General features: G+C 34.9%; 1 protein-coding gene across 1 annotated transcript in view; it reads left to right on the plus strand.

The window, feature by feature from the left end:
- The window catches only part of ELP4 (elongator acetyltransferase complex subunit 4), a 289,442-nt gene that overhangs the window by 115,118 nt on the left and 153,886 nt on the right, over positions 1-20,438 (plus strand). The window contains exon 7 of the mRNA XM_044682145.1: positions 5,980-6,168. Within this exon, the coding sequence (XP_044538080.1) occupies positions 5,980-6,168 (189 nt within the window). The remainder of the gene's footprint in view (positions 1-5,979; positions 6,169-20,438) is intronic.

Here is a 20,438-nt window from a genome sequence, read left to right on the forward strand (position 1 = left end):
CTCTCAAAAGAATTTAAACTTTACATTATAGATTATAAAACATACATTTCCTTCTGAGAATTATACATTACCCGCCTGAAATTACTCCTAAAAGACTTAAATTTTTTTTTACATTATAGATTTTAACATAGACATTATGATTATAAAAACTTAACACACACACCCCTGAGGAAAATTCTAAGTAACGCATTTCTCCACTGAAGAGGGTACCTCAGGTCAGCTAAGGATGCATGGCTGAGTCACAGGGTTGTATGAAATCTATTGGCAAAAGAAATAACAACAACAAAAAAAAAGAATAAAATTCAAATAAAGGAGAAAAAATTAACTGGTGAATAATGTGCAAAATGTAAGGAAAAATAAACTTATAACAGGTCCTTCAATCAAGGCTCAATAAAAGTGATTTAAGCAATTTGCAATTACCCATTCAGGGCCAGGACTACAGAAAATTGCCATTCTCTATATAAGAGAAATAACAGGACTAAATGTATGAGCAAAGGAAATGTCTTTCCCTGGTCTGACTTGTCTGCATCTTCTCAGGGAATGAGCCAAAATGAAAGCCAATCTTAGGTGTTTTACTAGGAATTTAAGTTAAGGGGAAGTGTAGCCTCTAAAGTGTTAGAAAAGCTGCAACTCCAAAACTCAAACCCCAGTTTTTAAGCCCTTCAGCATTGGCATAGAACTTCTTCAATTCATGGTCTGCATGGCCCTTTGTTCCTTGGCACTTTGCAGATTCTCAGTCACTCTCCATGACCTCGTGGCTCTTTTTAGCACTTCTCCTGGAGTCAGACAGAAAGACATTAAATCACAGTCCCAATTTATCAATATTTGGGAGGTTACCATAGTCTCAGGCTTTTCAGGTATGCATTAATAATATAGCAAATATATATTTGCATTAAGTTTATATCACTGTAAAATTAAAAAAAGGATTAAAAATCAATTGCTCTAATTAAAAAAATTAAAAGGAAAAGCAATTAGAAAATTCAGAATTAAAGGAAAAAATGCAATGCTCTCAAGGATAAAAATTTGAGGGAAAAGAACACATATTGGATTGCACACGCAAGGAAGAAAAATAAAAGAATGTTTTAAAAAATTAAAAAAAAAAGGGGCAGCTGGGTAGCTCAGTGGAGTGAGAGTCAGGCCTAGAGACAGGAGGTCCTAGGTTCAAACCCGGCCTCAGCCACTTCCCAGCTGTGTGACCCTGGGCAAGTCACTTGACCCCCATTGCCCACCCTTACCAATCTTCCACCTATGAGACAATACACCGAAGTACAAGGGTTTAAAAAAAATCAAAAAAAAATATATAGCTTAGAACTAGTGAAAGGTTTTTTACCCAAAAATGAGATCCATTTCTTGGTAAGCTTTTGCATGAACTGTGAGTGTAAATGGGTTTTACAAAATAGCAGATTCATAATGCACATTCAAATAAAGTACCATAATTTCTAATAACACATTTAAAAACAATAGTAAACAACCCATTATTATAATCAGTTGCTATGATGCTTAAAAAAAATTGTATACTTGTCACAAATTCAACTCTAAACAAACTCTGTTACTGCCTCCATAGCAATTGTGGGGCAGAGTCTAAAAAAAAATCTGACTTCAAAAAAAACCTTCTGGGTCTAAATTATCCTCAGGAATCCTAGATCCTTCTGATAGAAAATCAGGCTAAAACATAGAGACTAACATCATGTATACAGGAACTCTTCTGGCTTCCTGTGTAAAAAAAAAAAATATATATATATATATATATATATATATATGACAACAATTCTTCACAATATATAAAACCTTATCCTTTAAGACAACAATTCTTTAAAATAAATGTATAAAAACCTTATTTATGCAGAAGGGTACTAGGCATCTGAAGTCAATTTAAAAGACCTCTCACAAAATTATAATTTAAATTCTCAAGTCATCAAAATCTCCAAGGTTGTACACAATTATCAAGGTAGAATAAAAGTTTGAGACATGTGATCCTATAGTTGAGATGGCAAATCCAGTATACATAAGGCTATTTACAACTTTAAAATGTGTAAGATGTTCATAAATGGTACAGAGAACAGCATTGTATTTTTATAGGAAAAAAAAATGAAACCTTAAAGAAATAAGGAAATACAATATGAGAAACAGATTGTAAGTAACACAGTCAAAAAAACTATTTTTTACCAGTTCTAATAGATTTGTTCATTATTTGGGAGTACAATAAAATCATAAACAGAATTAATCTAGCAGCCAAAACATCATTAACTTAAACTGATTCAGTGTAACGGAAAAATCAACAAAAAAATGACAAAATTAATTCACAAAACTAATCAGCAAAATACAGTAAGATACAGAGTCTTTTTAAAACAGAAATAAAACCCATTCAGTTCTGAGGTTTTAAAATCCACCTCTGGTCCAATTCAAGGTCCTAATAACCAAGCTCTACTCTAAGCATAAGGGGTTCAAAGTTCAAGTCTTGAGCAGGCTTAGCATGTATGGGGACAAATTTTTTTCCCCTGAGTTTTGAAATAGGCCATGTGGCCTGTTTGAAGAGTAAACGCTAGCCAAGCTAGGGAAAAGCTTTAGTCAGGAGATCCCTTCATGGTCTCCAAAATGTAAGAGTCAAATTTATATATTTAAGGTGTGGTTGCCAGGAATCAATCAGATCTAGATTGATTCCATAATTAAAAATAGACCCAAGTCAGGATGGCTTTTATGGATGTTTATTTACAATTAGGAATGTTGAAGGCAGGGAAAGAGAGAGAGAGAGAAAAACTCTGGTCCAGAATACAAGAGGTCTGGACCAGGTGAGAGTTAAGAGATTAATTAAACTAGGCTACTAGCCACAAGGCCTTAGCAATTAGAGAGGCAAAGAAGCCTCTTTGAGGTAGAGACTCTAGAAATGCCAAGGTAGGTGAAAGGAAGTCAGCTTAACTTACCCACGTAACAATTCAGAGGGAAGCTGCCTGAGGTCTCACCTCCTTCTACACCAAGTTCAAGCGCCAACTGCTCTCAACAGGAAGTTACCATCATATTTGAAGGATAGCATCTTTTGTCACTTCCTGGAGGTCCACCTCTAATTCAAGTGGACAAATGGCAGCCTCAACACTATTTTGGACTGCCCAAAGGGCAGTCCTTTGTTCTTGATTTGTTACTTATTGTCACGTGTGGGTAACTCATCTCCCCTCCCCACTAAGGGAGATGGGGATGACATTATCTCTGGCCAAAAGTTCTAAATAACACACAAGGTCATCTAATCTCAAGCTCTCATTTTATAGATGGGGAAAATAAGGCCTCAACAGGCCATTACTTGTCCAAGGTCACAAAGGAAGCAGACAACTGAGGCAAGATTTGCACTGACATATGATTCTAAACTCCATGCTCTTTTCACTACACTATTTTGTCAACATGTCACTCTTCTGGTCAAGGAACTCAAGTTGCACCTAATTGCCTGTAGTGGGTAGCTGAATGGTCCGGGGATAGAGTACCAGGCCTGGATTCCAGAAGACCTGAGTTCAGTTCTGACCTCACACTTACTAACTGCTTGACCTTGGACACGTCTCTTTTTGTCTCAGTTTTTTCATCTAGAAAAGGGGGATAATAATAACATCTACCTTGCCCAGTTGTTGTAAGGATAAAATGAGAGAATTTTAAAGTACTTTATTAGCACAGTGCCTAGCACATAGAAAGCACTTTGTAAATGTAGGTGATGATGATGATGATGATGGCAAATATAGGCTTCTCTGTTTTGTATTTAAAACCTGCCTTCCACAATTTGGAACTATGCCCAAAGAGCACTAAAAGAACGTCTGCCCTTTGATCCAGCCATATCACTGCTGCGTTTATAACCCAAAGAGATCAAAAGGAAAAAGATTTGTACAAAAATATTTATAGCCGCACTCTTTGAGTTGGAAAAAAATTGGAAAATGAGGGGATGCCCTTCAGTTGGGGAATGCCTGAACAAATTATGGTATCTGTTGGTGATGGAATACTATTGTACTCAAAGGAATAATGAACTGGAGGAATTCCATGTGAACTGGAAAGACCTCCAGGAATTGAGAGAAAGGAGCAGATCCAGGAGAATCTTATACACAGAGACTGATACACTGTGGTACAATCGATTGTAATGGACTTCTTCTACTAGCAGCAATGCAATGATCCAGGACAATTCTGAGGGACTTAAGAGAAAGAACACTATTCACATCCAGAGAAAGAACTGTGGGAGTAGAAACACAGAAGAAAAACAACTGCTTGATCACAAAGGTCAACAGGGATATGATTGGGGATGTAGACTTTAAATGATCACCTTAGTGCAAATATTAATAATATGGAAATAGGTCTTGATCAATGACACATGTAAAACCCACTAGAATTGCGCATTGGCTATGGGAGAGGGGTGGGAGGGAGAGAAGGAAAGAACATGAGTCATGGAATCATGGAAAAATTTTCTTAATTAACCAATTTAAAAATGAAAAAAAAATAAAGCTATGTATTATGCAAAAATATATAAATAAATAAAGATAAAACCTACCTTCCAGACTTACTACCCATCATTCCCTTTCACACAGTTCATGGTTAAGTCACTCTGGCTTACTTGCTATCTTGTTGCTTTCTTCTTAACCTTCCGTCTCTGGGCCTTTGGGCAGCTTATCCTTCTCCTCCTGGAAAACCCTCCCTCTTTATTGCTGCCTCTTAGAATCCCTGGTTTCCTTAGCAACTCAGCTCAAACACCACCGCCTCAATGAGACCTTTCATGATCTCCCAGTGTTCTGTTCCGCAGCCCACTCCCCCAAATACTTTGCAGTCAATACCTATATTTTGATTTGACTAGTAATCAAAATTTGTTTCCCCTGATGTAAGTGCCTTTGAGGTCAGAGACTTTCATTTGTGACTTTCTATAACTGCTTCTTAACACTGTGTATGCTACATAAGAGGCACTTACTGAAGATTGTGTTATCCTGAAAGTTTATCTTTTAAAACACTTCAAAACGATAAAAATAAAATTGAGCTTCTTTAGAGAAAAGGAATTAAGAATAACTTTTCCTCCCCCAAACTATCAGCAACAAAGCTAAAATTTTAACAGTCAGTTATAATAGAATACAATAAAAAAAAAATTTTTAAGGCTATGGCTAACTAACAAGATATAGCCGAGTGCTTATATTTTAATTTAAGAACTTCAAAGGAGTTAATTTTGAATTCTTTCATTTGAACTTCTTTGTTGTTTTATATGAATTAACAAATTAATACACTTTCTTACTCTTTGCCTTGATTCAAATTTGATGGTCCCACTCATATTTTTAGAAATAATTTATTTTCAAAAGGTGGGAAAATTAATTTTATTCTCTGCTTCAGCTTTTTATGGTAAATTATTCACTTTAATAAATATCTGAAGCAGGGCCAGTGAGGTGGTACAGTGGATAGAGCACCAGGACAGGAATCAGGAGGACCTGGGTTCAAACATGGCCTTAGACACTTCCTAGCTGTGTGACCCTGAGCAAGTCACTTAACCCCAGTTGCCCAGACCTTATTGCTCTTTTGTGTTGGAACTGATACTTGTGTTGATTTTAAGATGGAAGGTAAGGGTTTTAAATAAGTAACTGAAGCAAAGGGATTTCTTTCAATACTTAAAAAACAAATACTTAAAAACCTCTTATCTTCTATCTTAGATTCAATATTGGGTATTGGTTCAAAAACAGAAGCGCAATAAGGGCTAGACAATGGTATTTAAGTGCCTTACTCAGGAAGTGCTCAGACAGCTAGGAAATGTCTGAGATTTGAACCCAGGACCTCCTATCTCCAGGCCTGGCTCTTTATCCACTGAACCATCTAGCTGCCCCTATTTCAATACCTTGATGAACTTACTTTTACATTATATGTCAGTTTCAATTTTTGATCCACTTTATGTATAAATAACAGCATATATCTGACAAATGTAAGATAGATATGACCCAATAGTTAACCAAAAATAAAACTAATAAGTAATTTTCTTCTTTTTAGAAAAAACAAAAAAACATTTTAAGAATTGGAATTCAGAGTCTTGGCTCACCTTTGTGGGGAGATGACATCTGCTGTGCTGACACCCCTGAACATATGCATAGTCTTACAAGATTTCTGTATGTTCTCCGTGGTCTTCTCAGAATGTCTCTGTCAACATGTATCATCACAGTACCATCACACCTAATTCAGGTAGAGAATGAAGAATTTTTTTAATTAGTCATATGTTTTTAAGCTAAAAGAAGAAAAGCCTTAATATATGTTTAGTCAAATTATTGTCAAATGTTTTTGTCACATATTATTTTATAAGTCATATTTCTGTTATGTTTAGATCTCTTTTGTAGAAAATTCTCTTGTAAATTATATATTTATCTCAATCTAGTACTTAGCACAGTGCCTGCCACATAGTAGGTACTTTAAATATATTTATTGATGGATTCATGTATTGATTGATGATTGTTGACCTGCTTATTTTTTTCTCCATGCAATAGCATACTTTGTATTGTTCAAATGTGACAATACCTCTCAGTGTTACACCATTTGTTGTTATTTATCAACATGTAATGGTCCAAAATTCCATTTTAAGAACACCTAATGGTAAAGGAACTTTAGACACTTAAATTAGTATTGGAGCCATAGTTTCATACTATATTATAGCCACCTAAAGATTTTTTGTTGGTTGTGAAATATTGAGGAAATGGCAAAACTTACTGGGGAAATATTGGGAAGATAGAACAAATTTTGCAACTTAGATAATAGAGTAAATTAAAAGATATTACAAAACAAATCAGTCCTTTGAGATTTTTAAATCAATGACGTGTTTGTATCATTTCCTTAGTAAAATAATGACAGGGATTGTATCCTTTGAGTATGCTTTGTAGCATCTCAAAAGCTTGTATACTTTATGCATCTTAATAGAAATAATAATTAAAGCAAATGGGGGGGTGGGTAATAAAGTGACTTAGCAAGACTAAAAACATGTTATAGAGAATAATCCTGTACTAGAAAGAAATTGTCACTGAATTAATCTTATCAATATTTTTAATTATTCATTTGCCATCACTGAAAAAATGCTATTCTTCTGCATCTTAGGACTTAGCACTGGGTTCATCATGCTCTTCCAAATGATTATATACTCTAACCTGGTGGATTTCCATAGCCATGCCTTCATATACATGAGTTGCAGAAAGTCCCTACAGTCACATTCCTTATCCCACACCCATCAACCTCCCTATTGTCATTAGAATCCAACAACAACCCTGGTCTTCCCCTACAGTGGCCTTAGGACATCAAAGAAATCAAGCTTAGTTTCCCATCAAGAAAAGACTGGAAACCACAGGCATGGCATTTCTCAGATCTGACCCTTGTACCATTCTTAAATGCTGTCCATGTTTAAGAAGATGCTTCACTCCTTATGGGCTGCAGGATGGTAACCCCTGACCTTCTGGAGGATAGTGCTTTCCCTAGCATGAGGCTATCTCCATTTATGACTAATACCTTCCTTATTTTTTCATTGTTTATTTTCTCAATAAATAAAAAGTAGGATCCTGCCCACATTTCTTAAAGTGCCACCATTTTATTCCTATATATACCTAATTAGATAGTCATGAATTGTTCCTCCCTCCCCAGTGAAATCATCACCTAGAAGCTCACTTTCCCATGAAAAAATGTAACCAAACTTAGATGAGAAATATACCCCATTGCTGAGTCACCTCTTAAAGCCTTTCCTACTTAGTGGGATCTGCCAAAGTTGTCAGTTTGCTGGCAAAGCCTTAAGAACCAGAATGAAGAACATGCCATAATAAGGCATCAAATGAGTTTGTGATGTAGGTCTTAGGAGAATATTAAGTCTACATACTTATCTAGACTATGTTAATAGCCTCAATATGTCATTTTTCTTCAACAAGATGTCACTTTTGATTCTTTTTTCCTGTTGTCTACCATATAACAAAAAGAATATAGTGGTAATGTGTCTGTTTTTGCCACTGTTTCTAATAATGATAATGCTGGATGTCTTTAGGACTTGTCATTACTCCTAACATCTTTGAATGCTATTATCAGCTTTTTTCCATTTGTATTCTTTAATTTCATTTGATGAGAGACAATGTGGCATAGTGGAACAGGAGCCAGGAAGACCTGAGTTCACCTGCTTCTCCTCACACATTTGGTTCTGGTGCCCAGGGAAGGCCCTTCATGCCCTCACTGGGCTAGCTCCATCAGAGCTCCAAAGATTCTCAGTTGCAGAGAAGGTATTGCCCTAAATTACAACACTGGGTTTCTTCATCCCATCCCCATCCCTATATCAATGAAATCACAAATTCATTCCCTCTTCCAGATTCTATATTTAATGTACCTAAATTTCTTCTTTTGTCCATCAATTTGATATCTTTTTTCAATTTACTTCTCTAACATACATAGTCTAACATGCAAGTGTCATGAATAGTCATCCATTTTCAGTTCAGCAAGCCTCAACCACAGTGAGCAAGTTTTTGAATCAATCAATCAATCAATCAGCAAGCAGTTACTAACTACTTAATAAATATTATATACCATACACAAGTATCATGTTTCTGGAACAGCAAGTAAACCCCTGTGCATGGACAGGAGTCATGTTAAAGGACTGAAAAACTAAGTTGGAATTAAGATTTAAATGCCAAGGGGGAAACTAGGTGACTCAGTGGACAGAGTGCCAGGCCTAGAGATGGGAAGTTCTTGGTTCATATCTTGCCTCAGACACTTCCTAGCTGCATGATCCTGGGCAAGTCACTTAACTGCCTTTTCCTATTCCTTACTGCTCTTCTGCCTTAGAACTAATAGCTAGTATTAAATGTAAGATGGAAGATAAGGGTTTTAAAAAGAAAAAAGATTTAAATACCAAACAGAGTGATTTCACTTTAACCAGGGAGGTAATAAACATTAAAATTTATGAGCAAAGGCAGTAAGATGGTGATATGGTCAGACCTAAACTTTAGGAAAATGTCTTTGGCAGCAGCGTAGACAATGGATTGGAGTGGAAAGCAGCTTGAGTCAGTGAATCCGATTAGAACTTGCTGTAGTAGTTTAAGTGAGAGGTTATGAGAGTCTACTCTCACATTTTCACTCTTTATTGAAGATGAGCGCATGGATATGAAATGTATTGATTTGCCAACTTATTGGATATGTGAGGTGATCAAGAGAAAAGAACCATATTTTGTTGACTGGAAAGATGGTGACCTCTTCCCTAGCAGGGAAGATCAGAAAAAAAATGAATTTGGGGAAAAGAATATATTGAGTTCTGTTATAGACATGTTGAGTTTGAGATGCCTATTGCACAGCAGGTCAAAATGTGATGTGAGTCTGGGACTCAGGGAGGCTACTACTGAAGAAACTAAATAGAATCCTTTTGGATATATACTCTCACTACAAAGGAAGCCAGAAGACATAAAAGAGTTTAAATTGGGGCAACTAAGTGTCTCAAGAGATACAGAGCCAGGCCTGAAGAGGGGAAGTCCTGAGTTCAAATCTAGCCCTAGACATTTCCTAGCTGTGTAATCCGCTTTCGAAGTTTCATTATATTGTATACTACTCATTGTATTCGTCAGATTAGAAATAATGTCTGCAGCCAGATAGAACATTTCAGGGAGCCATATCTGGCCCTTGGGCTGTAGTTTGCCCATCACTGCCCTAGGGCCCTAAATTGTAGAACAACTTGAGTTTTGATAAAATGAACTTGCTTACAGATGTCTACTCTACCTAAGTCATCATAGGTCCAAGTCCAAGACTCAGAAAGGGTCTGTGTGATTCCTCTGCAGTCATGCAGATATTAGATGTCTAAATCACAGTGTGAAAACCCAGGCAGACCTCCAGGCTTTTACCACTGAACCATGCTGACTCCCTACTTTCTGCTACAATTAATTTTCTTGAATTAGAAGAAACTAAAATGATTTGGAGGCCTTCCAGGTCAGTGTGTTTTAGTGTTTCTTGAAAATAAACCTAGAGTAGTCCACCAGCTAGCCTAAAGCAAAAACAATGACTGTTAGGAAAAGCTCAGGAGGAGCAGGGACAAAGCTCTTGAAAAATATTCCTGCTACTTCAAGAGTTTGGGATCCATCATCCTAACTAAAGTTGTTACTGTTTGTACAGTTCTTTTTATCAGTCAGATAGCTTTATTAAGCTACTATGTGCCAGGCACTGTGCTAAGTGATGGAGATAACAAAACTAAAAAATAGTCCTTGCCCTTGAGGAACTCACAATTCTAATGAGGAAGACAACATGCAAACAACTATGGACAAATAAGATATATCCAGAATGAATTAGGATGGTCTCAGAGGGAAGGCAAATAAAATTAAGGATTGGTAAAGGCTTCTTTTAGGAGGTAGGATTTTAGTTGAGTCTTAAAGGAAGCCAAGGAACCCAGGAGATAGAGATGAGGAGTAAAGAGTTCCAGGCATGAGGAGAAAGCTTTTTTAAAAGATGATCTTCCCAAAGTAATTTAAATCCCATTTATATATTATTATGGAAACTTTTAACACTAGTGAAAATTATTCAGTGCTTCAGCAGAAATGACAATTTAGATATTGTATTATAAACATTAACATTATAAGATAGCTAACTATAGCTAATTGGATGATCCTTAAATACCACCTTGGAGAACCAGCAAGAATACTGTGATATTTTTTTTTATTTCATTGGGTTTCAGCAAATGGGATTTTGCATTATGTTTAGGTGATCTTTGATAATATTGTCATTTTCTTTCCCCTTATTATCCCTTCTTCACTAGTAGCAAATAACTCTACCTGCTTCTTGTGAGGCTTTCTAACTCATATCTGATACTCAATCAGAAATACCCAAGGTTTTTGAATGGTAGTTACCAAACATGTCTTTTCTTGAGCTGCTTCCAGGATAAAGGGGTCTGAAAAAACCTGCTTTTTGCAAAATTGTCTTGTCTTTAAATTTTTTCCTAAATTCTCAATTGCTTTGAGAATTCTTCTAGGTGAACAGTATGCCCCCTTTGTTTATGAAACTTACATACTAATGTGGTCTGAATAAATGCTCCCATCCCCCTTCTTCCAATATAAACTGCACTCTTAAAATGAAACTTCTGTGAAAGTTGTTTCATTTTTTTAAGCACATACAGATTTACTCTGGAAAAACCAGTGCCAAGTTTAATTTTACATGTCAGATATGAGAAGAAGGATGTAGCTTATATTCAGAACAATGCAATATTCTGTGCGTTTGTTATTTGAAAGGAGGAGTGGAGGAGTGCTACTGGTACTTCTTCCTTTAGCTATGTCCTTAGTGTTGCAGTAGTGCTGGAAAGGAACTATCATCTTGCCTTTCAATTTAGTCTTTCTAAATACTCATTTTTCAATTGCAACAGAAATTCATTCACCTAATGACTTCTTCTTACTAGTAAATATCCATATTTCTGTAACTTCCAAATAGAACCCTGATGACAAGAAAAACAAAAGGCATGGTCTACCATGAAATGGAAGGCCATTGGTTTGATCTGGGAGCTCAGCCTTCCTAAAACAGTGAAACAGAATTCAAGCCTGGAAGAGATTTTTGGAAATTGTCTAGAACAGTGACAGGCAAACTATGGCCATGCAGGCCAGATGTGGCCCCCTGAAATGTTCTATCTGGCTGTGGGACATTATTCCTAATCTGATGAATACAATGATTAGGATACAGTACAATGAAACTTCAAAAGAGTTGCCTTAGAAACAGACTGACAGATGAGCATTTACTTTCCTTTGGCCCCCTCTTTAAAAAGTTTGCCCATCACTGGTCTAGAATAATGCCCTCTTTTTCCAGAGAAGGAAACTGAGACAGAGAGAGGGGCAATGCCATCCTATTTAGGAAGTAGCAGAACCCATATCCAACACCAAATCTTCTAATTCCAAATCATGTGTTCTGGCTTCAGTCTTCTTGTTCTACGTGTATTTCTCTTTGATTGTTTTGGTAAATAACAAGAAGCCAACACTTTGACCTCCTTACTAAACCACCCTAAAAAATGATCACCAGAATCTAAGAAATCCCAGTGCTTTTGGTGAAAAATAAAATATATAAATGAACATTGATTAAATAAACTCTAATTCACTCCCCAAAGAAGTTTAGTTACTGCTATGTGTATTGCTTGGAATGATCATTTGGATTCAAATTTAGAAATCTGGAATCATCCAAAGTCTTGGTTCATTCAACCACTGACCAATTTGTGACCTTTGAAAATCATTTTGCCTCTTTTAAACTCAAATTTTCATCATCTATAAAATCAAAGGATTGGACTAGAAGCATATCTCTAAAGTCCCTTCCAGCATTAGTACATCTGAATGGAATATATGTACCAGCATTTTGGAGACATACCTCAAAAATTAGTAGCAATCTCAATTTTTGAAGTAGGGATTTTTACCTGTTGTGTTTACCTGATATTTGATGTTGCTCTAATTTTCCTTTCTATTCTTTCTCCAGATTTCCTCCTATCTCCTTCTTTTTCTTTTTCTTTTGAAATGAAAAAAAATTTTGATTAGTTTCCCTGTGTAGTGGGTAGAACTAAGGCTAAAAATAATAATTGTTCAAGATAAAGTCAAAATGGATAGTTAATCTAGAAATAAACATTGATACCATAAACTAATTAGGGGATCATGGAAAATTTTACTTGTTAGAGTTATGGATAAAGGAAGAATTTATGACCAAACAAGACTCAGAGAACATAACAAAAAATGAAATAGATAATTTTGATTACATCAAATTAAAAAAGGTTTTGTTCAAACAAAACCCATGCGGACAAGATTAGAAGGGGAAACAACAAATTGGGAAAAATCTTTTTAGCAAGTGTCTCTGACAAGGGCCTCATTTCTCAAATTTATAGAAAACTGGGTCAAATTGATAAGAACAGAAAGCATTTCTCAAATGTTAAGTGGTCAAAGAATATGAACAGTTCTTAGATGAAGAAATTAAATCTATAACCATATGAAAAAATACTCCAAATCACTATTGATTAGAGAAATGCAAATTTAAAAAATTCTGACATTCCAACTCACACCTATCAAATTGACTAATATGACCAAAAAGGAAAATGATAAATTTTGAAGGGAATGTGGGAAAATTGGGACACTAATCACTGCTCATACAACTGTGAAATGATACAACTATTCTGGAGAACAGTGTGGAATCAAGCATAAAGGGCCATAAAACTGAATACCCAACAATACCACTCCTAGGTTTGTATCTCAGAAAAGATGAGAGATAAGGGAAAAGGACCCACTTGTTCAAAAATATTTTTAGCATCTCTTTTTTTTTAACATTTATTAATATTCATTTTTAACATGGTTACATGATTCATGCTCCACCTTTCCCCTTCAACCCCCCCCCCCGCATCCCCCCACCCTTGCCCGATGCGCGTTTCCACTAGTTTTGTCATGTGTCCTTGAACAAGACCAATTTCCAAATTGTTGGTAGTTGCATTGGTGTGGTAGTTTCGAGTCTACACCCTCAGACATGTCCACCCCGACCCATGCGTTTAGCATCTCTTTTGGTAGGGGCAAAGAATTGGAAACTGAGGGAGTGTCCATCAGTTGGAGGATGGCTAAACAAGTTGTGGTATCTGGTTGTAATAGGATACTATTGCACCATAAGAAATGACAAATAGAATTGAGTTCAGAAAAACTTAGGAAGACTTATATGAACCAATGCAAAGTGAAGTGAGCAGAACCAGGAGAGAAGTATATACGGTAACAAAAATATTGTATGATGCTCAACTGTGAAGGACTAGAATTATCTGCAAAACAAGGTCCCAAGATAATCCCAAGGGACTTATGATAAAAATTCCTATACACAGCCAAGGAAAGAACTGTAGGAATCCGATTACAGATCAAAACACCCCAACTTTTACTTTATTTCCTTCATAATTTTTCAAGGCATATGTGATATGTGTCTTCTGCCATGACATGGGGAATATAGAAATTTGTATTGCATGAAAGCACTGGTATAACTGATGTCAGACTATTTACCACCTCAGGGAGGGAGAGAATCACAAAGTGTCAGAAAACAATTGTCAAAAATTGTTTCTACATGTAATTGAAAAAATATATTGTTGTAAAACAATTTGAAGTCATAGGATTATAGATTTAGAGTTTGAAAATTCTTTTAAGATCATTCAATCCAACCCCACTTTACAAATAAGGAAACTAAGGCCATCTTGGGAAGAAAATGTGAATTTTAATTTGGACAAGAATATGAATTTGCATATTATGGATGAATATTAAAAGTATAATAGAGGTGGTATTTTAATAAATTGGAAAATTGTCTGTATTCTCTAGGCAGCTTTGCTCTCCTAAAATATAGCAGTTTTCAACCCTAACTCTGAAAAAAAAAAAACAAAAAAAAAGGATTCTTTTCTAAAAAAATTACTTTTAGCTTATAGAACCTCAAATCTAAGATAATCTATATTTGAAAAGAGTCACATGACAATATAGTAGTTTGTTTAAAATTAGGCATTACCTAAAGCCAAAGACAGAACTCCCTTTAGTAATAAGATAGATTAGCATCTGGTGTCATAACCTAAGGCATAAGTCAAACAGGATGATAAAATGTAAAAAGCATCAAATTTACAAAGTAGACAGGTTCAAATCCTGCTTAACCCTTTATGATGTCAAACAAGTCCTTTTCTCTCTGGGAAATTTCATCTGTAAAATGAGGAGTTGGACTAAATTGATCTTGAAAGCTCCTTCCAGTCCCAGATCCAATGAATCAATAATGACATGTCAGGAAAGTAGATAGAAGTAACCCTACAGAACCAGGAAATGCTGCGTTTACAACTTGAATTTAGTAGAACAGCACTCAAGCTAGATACTAGGATTGAGTTAAAACCACCAAAAAAGAATTATCCCTAGCAGAGTCTAAAATACCATCACAAAAAAAGTATCAAACCACAAAAGAGGAACCATAGAAACCTGAGCAACCTGGAAAGATTTAAACCAATGGCGTTTTCCAGTTTTCTTTCTCCTTCAAAGAAAGGCACTGAGAAAGTTAGTCTCTCTCTTTGATGTGAGGGAATCCAGGGAGCCAGTGCCAGAAACACAGTCAGAAGGCCAAGTGAACCCTGACAGTATCATGATATTATAAAGACAATTGTTCAAACACTTTCCATCTTGACTCTATTCTAGCATGACCAATTCATATGAGTAAAGAAGGCCAGGATTTCTGTGTTTTCCAGTAACTGATATTGCAGGGGCAGGGTGGTACGACTGACTTAGGTAGAACTACCTAGTAATAATAGACAGAGGGGAAGGAAGACCTGAAAATGAATACCTGAAGAATGGGAGAGCTCTAGACAGTTAGGAGTTATCAAATTATTGTTGAATGCAAGAGAAAAGGCTTAAAAAAGTATTCCATAATTTACACTGTGATAGCAATGTCATTGTAAAGCCTTTATCTATGACATAAAGGATTCCTGTGTTAAAAGTGCACAGAACATTCATATTTCTTCCATTTGTAAAGCAGCCAATCAGCATTCTTACTTTAGTTGTTAATGTTCTGTCAGGCTTGTACAGTAATGATTAGTTACCCTTTATTGTATTTTTGGCATTCTTCCCATGTTTAATTTCATTGTAGGCAAGTAACACATAGTTAAGGAAATTGTAAAGAGGAGAAAAAGTTAAGATGGGGAAAATAATGGCATAGGTTCACTGTTAACGCATTGTTACAATAGAATAAGACAAGTAGAGCAAACAAGAAGGATTTTAAAATCTTCATCCGGAATAATCTGTATGGACATCAAGCTTTGACCTTTTTGTTTGTTTAGGGTTAGCAATTATTTCCTTGCAGGATAGTCTAGAAGAAAAAACAAGCATGTTTTGAAGTAAATCTATAGAAACTATTCCTTATGAGTGTCATTAAGAAAAAAATTGAATTAAAAATCATGTATGTTATTAATGTCTTAAAATGTGTTCACTCCAAAAAACAAACTAAAAAACTTTGCTCCTGATAAAAAGTATAATGGCAAAAATGACTTACTTTCTCCATACAGTTTTTTGAGCCATCTGCTCCAATGTGTTGTGTTAAAAACCTGTGTAGAAATGATTAAACTTAATACAACCTTCGTTAAACACTGAACTAAGGAGTAAAGTGTCATTAGGAAGAGCACAACTACTGAAGGCTCCCTATCTCCTGCATTACTCCGTTCCCAGAGTCCTGCTGTGTAGTTGTTCCACTCGCCAAGAAGCCTGTTAAAGAGCCCCCGAGAGCATGTGTACAGCCCTCCATGTTGATAGTTAATTGGTGAGGATGGCAAGATGAGAGGACAGCCGAACATGTGGTCTCTCAGACTTGAGCAATAGACAGACCTTTAGTTATAATAACAGCAGCTGCTCACATTCTCACAACTCAACCTTTCACAACTCTGTTAGATGGGGATGGAGTGGGTGGTTTTTTTTTGTTGTTGTTTTTTGTTTTGTTTTAAGGAAATGATATTTCTGAGAAAATATTCTCTTCGAACTCTGTATCTACACACTTATTCATTCATAATTTAGTAAGAATGCAAGATTATCTTAACTTTTAAGAATCTCTGTGAAATGTTAATGACTTACATGTTGAAAGAAAAGTTATGATTATATTTTTCAGTGACAGTATCCCAAGTCTTTTTCTACCCTGAAACAGTAAGCAAAGTATTCTTGCAATGGCTCTAACTTTTAATGAGTTTTTTTCTTTTTTTTTCTTTTTTGCAAGATGATAACTTTGAGAGAGACAATCAGTATGCTGTTTAACTTCCATTCTGCACTTGGCAACCCCTGAAAAAAAAATAAGTCTGTGAAAAATCTGGTTTACAATTAGCTGATGAATGTGTCTTCCATTTCCAAATTAAAGTTGAAATCTTCCTTCGGCCCTATTATCACTTCTATTTTCAACAGCCTTTAAGGCAGCACTGGTCATTTAAGTCTCTGACTTCTTATAAGGGATTTCCTCAACTTTTAAGGGATTTCCAGTAATGAAATTTGGCCTTAAGGGGAAAAAAATGTGGTCACCTAATAACTTTCATCTTTTTAGGAAATATAAAATACACCGCTTTCTTGACTAGAGGATACAATTTAATTAGCCGAGATTAAAAGAGGAATAAAAATAAAATTTTCCTACTATATTCATTTTGTTTACATAATGTATGACAAGTTTTATTTCACTGATATTTTATAAAAATTAAAAACACTGTCTGAGACTGACTAAGATAGCAATTAAAATAATTGATGGAAGGTTAATTTTCTATTCTGTTCTTTCTAATTTTCTTTTTTTTTTTAAGTTTCCTCTTTCAAATGTAGTTCTTTTTCTTATTGTAGATTATCCAGGGCTTCAACTGACTCAAAATGAATACAACTTTAAATGCAAATGCAACTTAAATTTTCCTTGTAAGTTTGAATTCTGATAATGTAATAATGAAGACTTACTTGCTATCACATTGACTAAATAATACCACATACTAGCAAAATTCTAAAAATCGTCAATATTTTTGTACATTAACTTTGTTTTCAAAATGTCAGTATTGGTTTAAAATTAGGATTAGTTTCAAATCCCAAAAGGTTCCATAAAAAGGCAAAAGGCAAAGATTTGAACCTGGTGCTGGTTCACCAAAAGCCTCACACAAATTATTATCATAAAAACACCATGCTTTGCAACAGTCCAGTCTCTGTTGATTTTATCATCTTTTCTTAAGTCATGAATCCACATCAGTGAAAAGCACTATTACCTATTAGCATCAGCCAGTTTATACCAGGAGAAGTTAATTGACAAAGGTAAAGTCCATAAGAAATAGATTGTTTAGTACATCTTCAAAGCCCAAATGAAGTTTAGTTAGTGTTATAGTCCATATTTAAATTGATAGATTGAAAAATTGTCCTACAGTGTAAATATGTTGATCCATTGAAGAAGTAATTAATTATGTTACAGTATGTTTCGGTGTAGGGATACTCAAAAACAAACCTTTTCATATCCATAGTCCTCTACATTCATGCTGATTATTTTAGCAGCTAAACTTAAGTCAAGCAACAGACTGCTTTAGAACCTACCACTAATGTGGGATTGTGAGATTTGGACTCCTCTGGGCTTGTGAATTTCTCAGTGTGAAATCTTTTATTCTTTAAAAAAAACCAACACACTGGGTATTTGCACAGAGATAAGCTAATATGCTTTTGTGAGTTCACAACTATAAAATGTTCAATAACATTTTTATCTAGTTAAAAGAAAAGAACATTGTTGTGGGAAATGTAATAATACCTTGTGATAAACTACATGTATGTGGTCCACACATAAGTTGTGTTAAAAAAAATATCACAACACTTCAGATACTTTAAATGTCCTTTTTTCAATGTATTTTAAGTAGAAATTCTAATGGTGAAATGTATAGATTTAATCTCTTGTTATTTACATTAAATGCTTTTTTAAAAATCGCATTCAAGAGTGTAGATTCCATTGGTTTCTGACTAACCTGTGCTTATCTCAGTCTTCCTTATATTCCTTTAGGTGTTGTCAGTCACCAAAAACACTTGGAGATAGTGAGAGTCTTAGCATAACTTTATTACATTAACCTAGCCCTTTTAAAAATGTTTTCTTTACCTTTTTGTCTGATTTTTTTAACCTTTCTTTTTATTTGGTTTATGAGTGTTTAGGATTAATATGGAGCTCCAATAAGAGGATATGAATTATCTACAATTTTATTTCATCCAGAGGAGCTCATACCATTGTTTATTTGCAATTTTTCTTTTATAGTTTTGAATCCTATGAGTACTAAAGTCTTTCTGTCTCCCTGATTTTTCTTTTTTAAAAAAAATGCTCATTTAAAGTTATTTTATTTAGTTTTAATCGAACACAGACCAAAATGCCTGTTCATTCTTAAGTTCGTGTAGCAATTTAATTTATATTCTTAGTCAATTTTATTTGAAACCTTATAGAAAGATAATATCCAAATAGACCCTCTAAATATAAAAACACAAGGATAAAATGGTGTTGCTAATATATCACTGATAGCCAAGTTATTTTTTAAGTTGCCTTTAAAATCTTAGCTCTAAATAATATATAATGTAAATTTAAACATATCATAAGAACAAAAATGAGAAACGAGTATATAACTTAGACTCTTTTCTTAGTCCAATCACAGACCATTTTATCAGACTATAACAAATAAAGGTAAATATTTTTAATCTCCGCTTTTGTTTCTTCTAATGTAGCTTTAACATTATTGTTGTTATCATTAGCTGAAATACCATTTAGGTCCAAAGTTTTCAAGTGTAAATTGTCTAAATAGTCAAATGTCCCATCACAGTATGGAAATAGAGTCATCTGTTTGGGCATATGGAATCTTTGGCTGCTGGACCACATACATAGTCTTTATAATGCCCAGTGTCCAGGCGTGGTGGACACAACTGTTCTGGAAGCAAAAGGGAGGAGGGACCTGTATGTTCATTCACTTTATTCAAACAGTGTTAAATAACCAATATCTATATTATACAGAGATTGAATATAGATATAGGACATATATTGATGTATTATAGATATGTGTATTGTTTTAAGTAATTTTTTACTATAGAGTAAAAACTACCACCCTCTTTAAATATTCCTTTATTTTGCAAACTTTACAGAATTGCAAGGGTTTTTTTTTTTCTTCCATTTTAAGTGAGATAGTTTCTTTGGAGAAATCTAGGTTTAAAGTTTCACCTACCAATGTGTAGTTTCTCATTTATGTTTAAATCTTTGGTGACATATTTTCCTCCAAAATAAGATTATTCCTGATACTTGATTGTACAAAACATTGTTGCTACAACTTTTGTAACTGCTGGCTTTATCAGCGCTGTTCAAGTTATTATATCAGATCTTATGTTCTGCTTTTATGCTTTAGGTCTTCTCTATTAATTACATTATTATTGTTATATAAAGAGTTGTTGCATTTTTAATGATGTTTTTATGCCCTATGTAGTTAAGCTTTAATGCTGGGGGGAGATGGGGAAGACAGATTAAATTAGCCTTGTAACCTCTTTCTCTTCCAGACTGATAATGGAAAATAAAAGCTCTTAGCCACAAAATGTAACACTTGGAATTAATATTTAATTAGACCAGCAAATTGTACACTGTGGCTGAAAGCTTCCAAAGAGTTGTTAGTGCCACAATTGACCTACAAGTTTAATAATAACTCACTTCTAGAAGCAAGTGCCAGTTCAGCATAGTGGAGCCACTGTAAGAAAGTCCTGTGAGATTAAAATCAGCAAACCAAATGGCAGGCGAGGATTCCTGGGATGGAGCCTTCTGGAAGGCTGGGAGCTGGAGTGTCTTTTCAGCCAGGATTCAGAGGAGAACAGTGGGGGAAAAAGCTGATCCCTCCTGTTCTGGGAGCTTCTGGTGATAGGCCAGAATCTAGGAACAGATTTTTACTAAATGTTTTTGCTGCAGCTATTAACTTACATCACAAATCAAATAAGGAATAATTTTTTGCTGTAAAATTTAGC

The sequence above is a fragment of the Gracilinanus agilis genome, chromosome 6 (assembly GCF_016433145.1).
Source record: "Gracilinanus agilis isolate LMUSP501 chromosome 6, AgileGrace, whole genome shotgun sequence".
NCBI classification, from domain to species: domain Eukaryota; kingdom Metazoa; phylum Chordata; class Mammalia; order Didelphimorphia; family Didelphidae; genus Gracilinanus; species Gracilinanus agilis.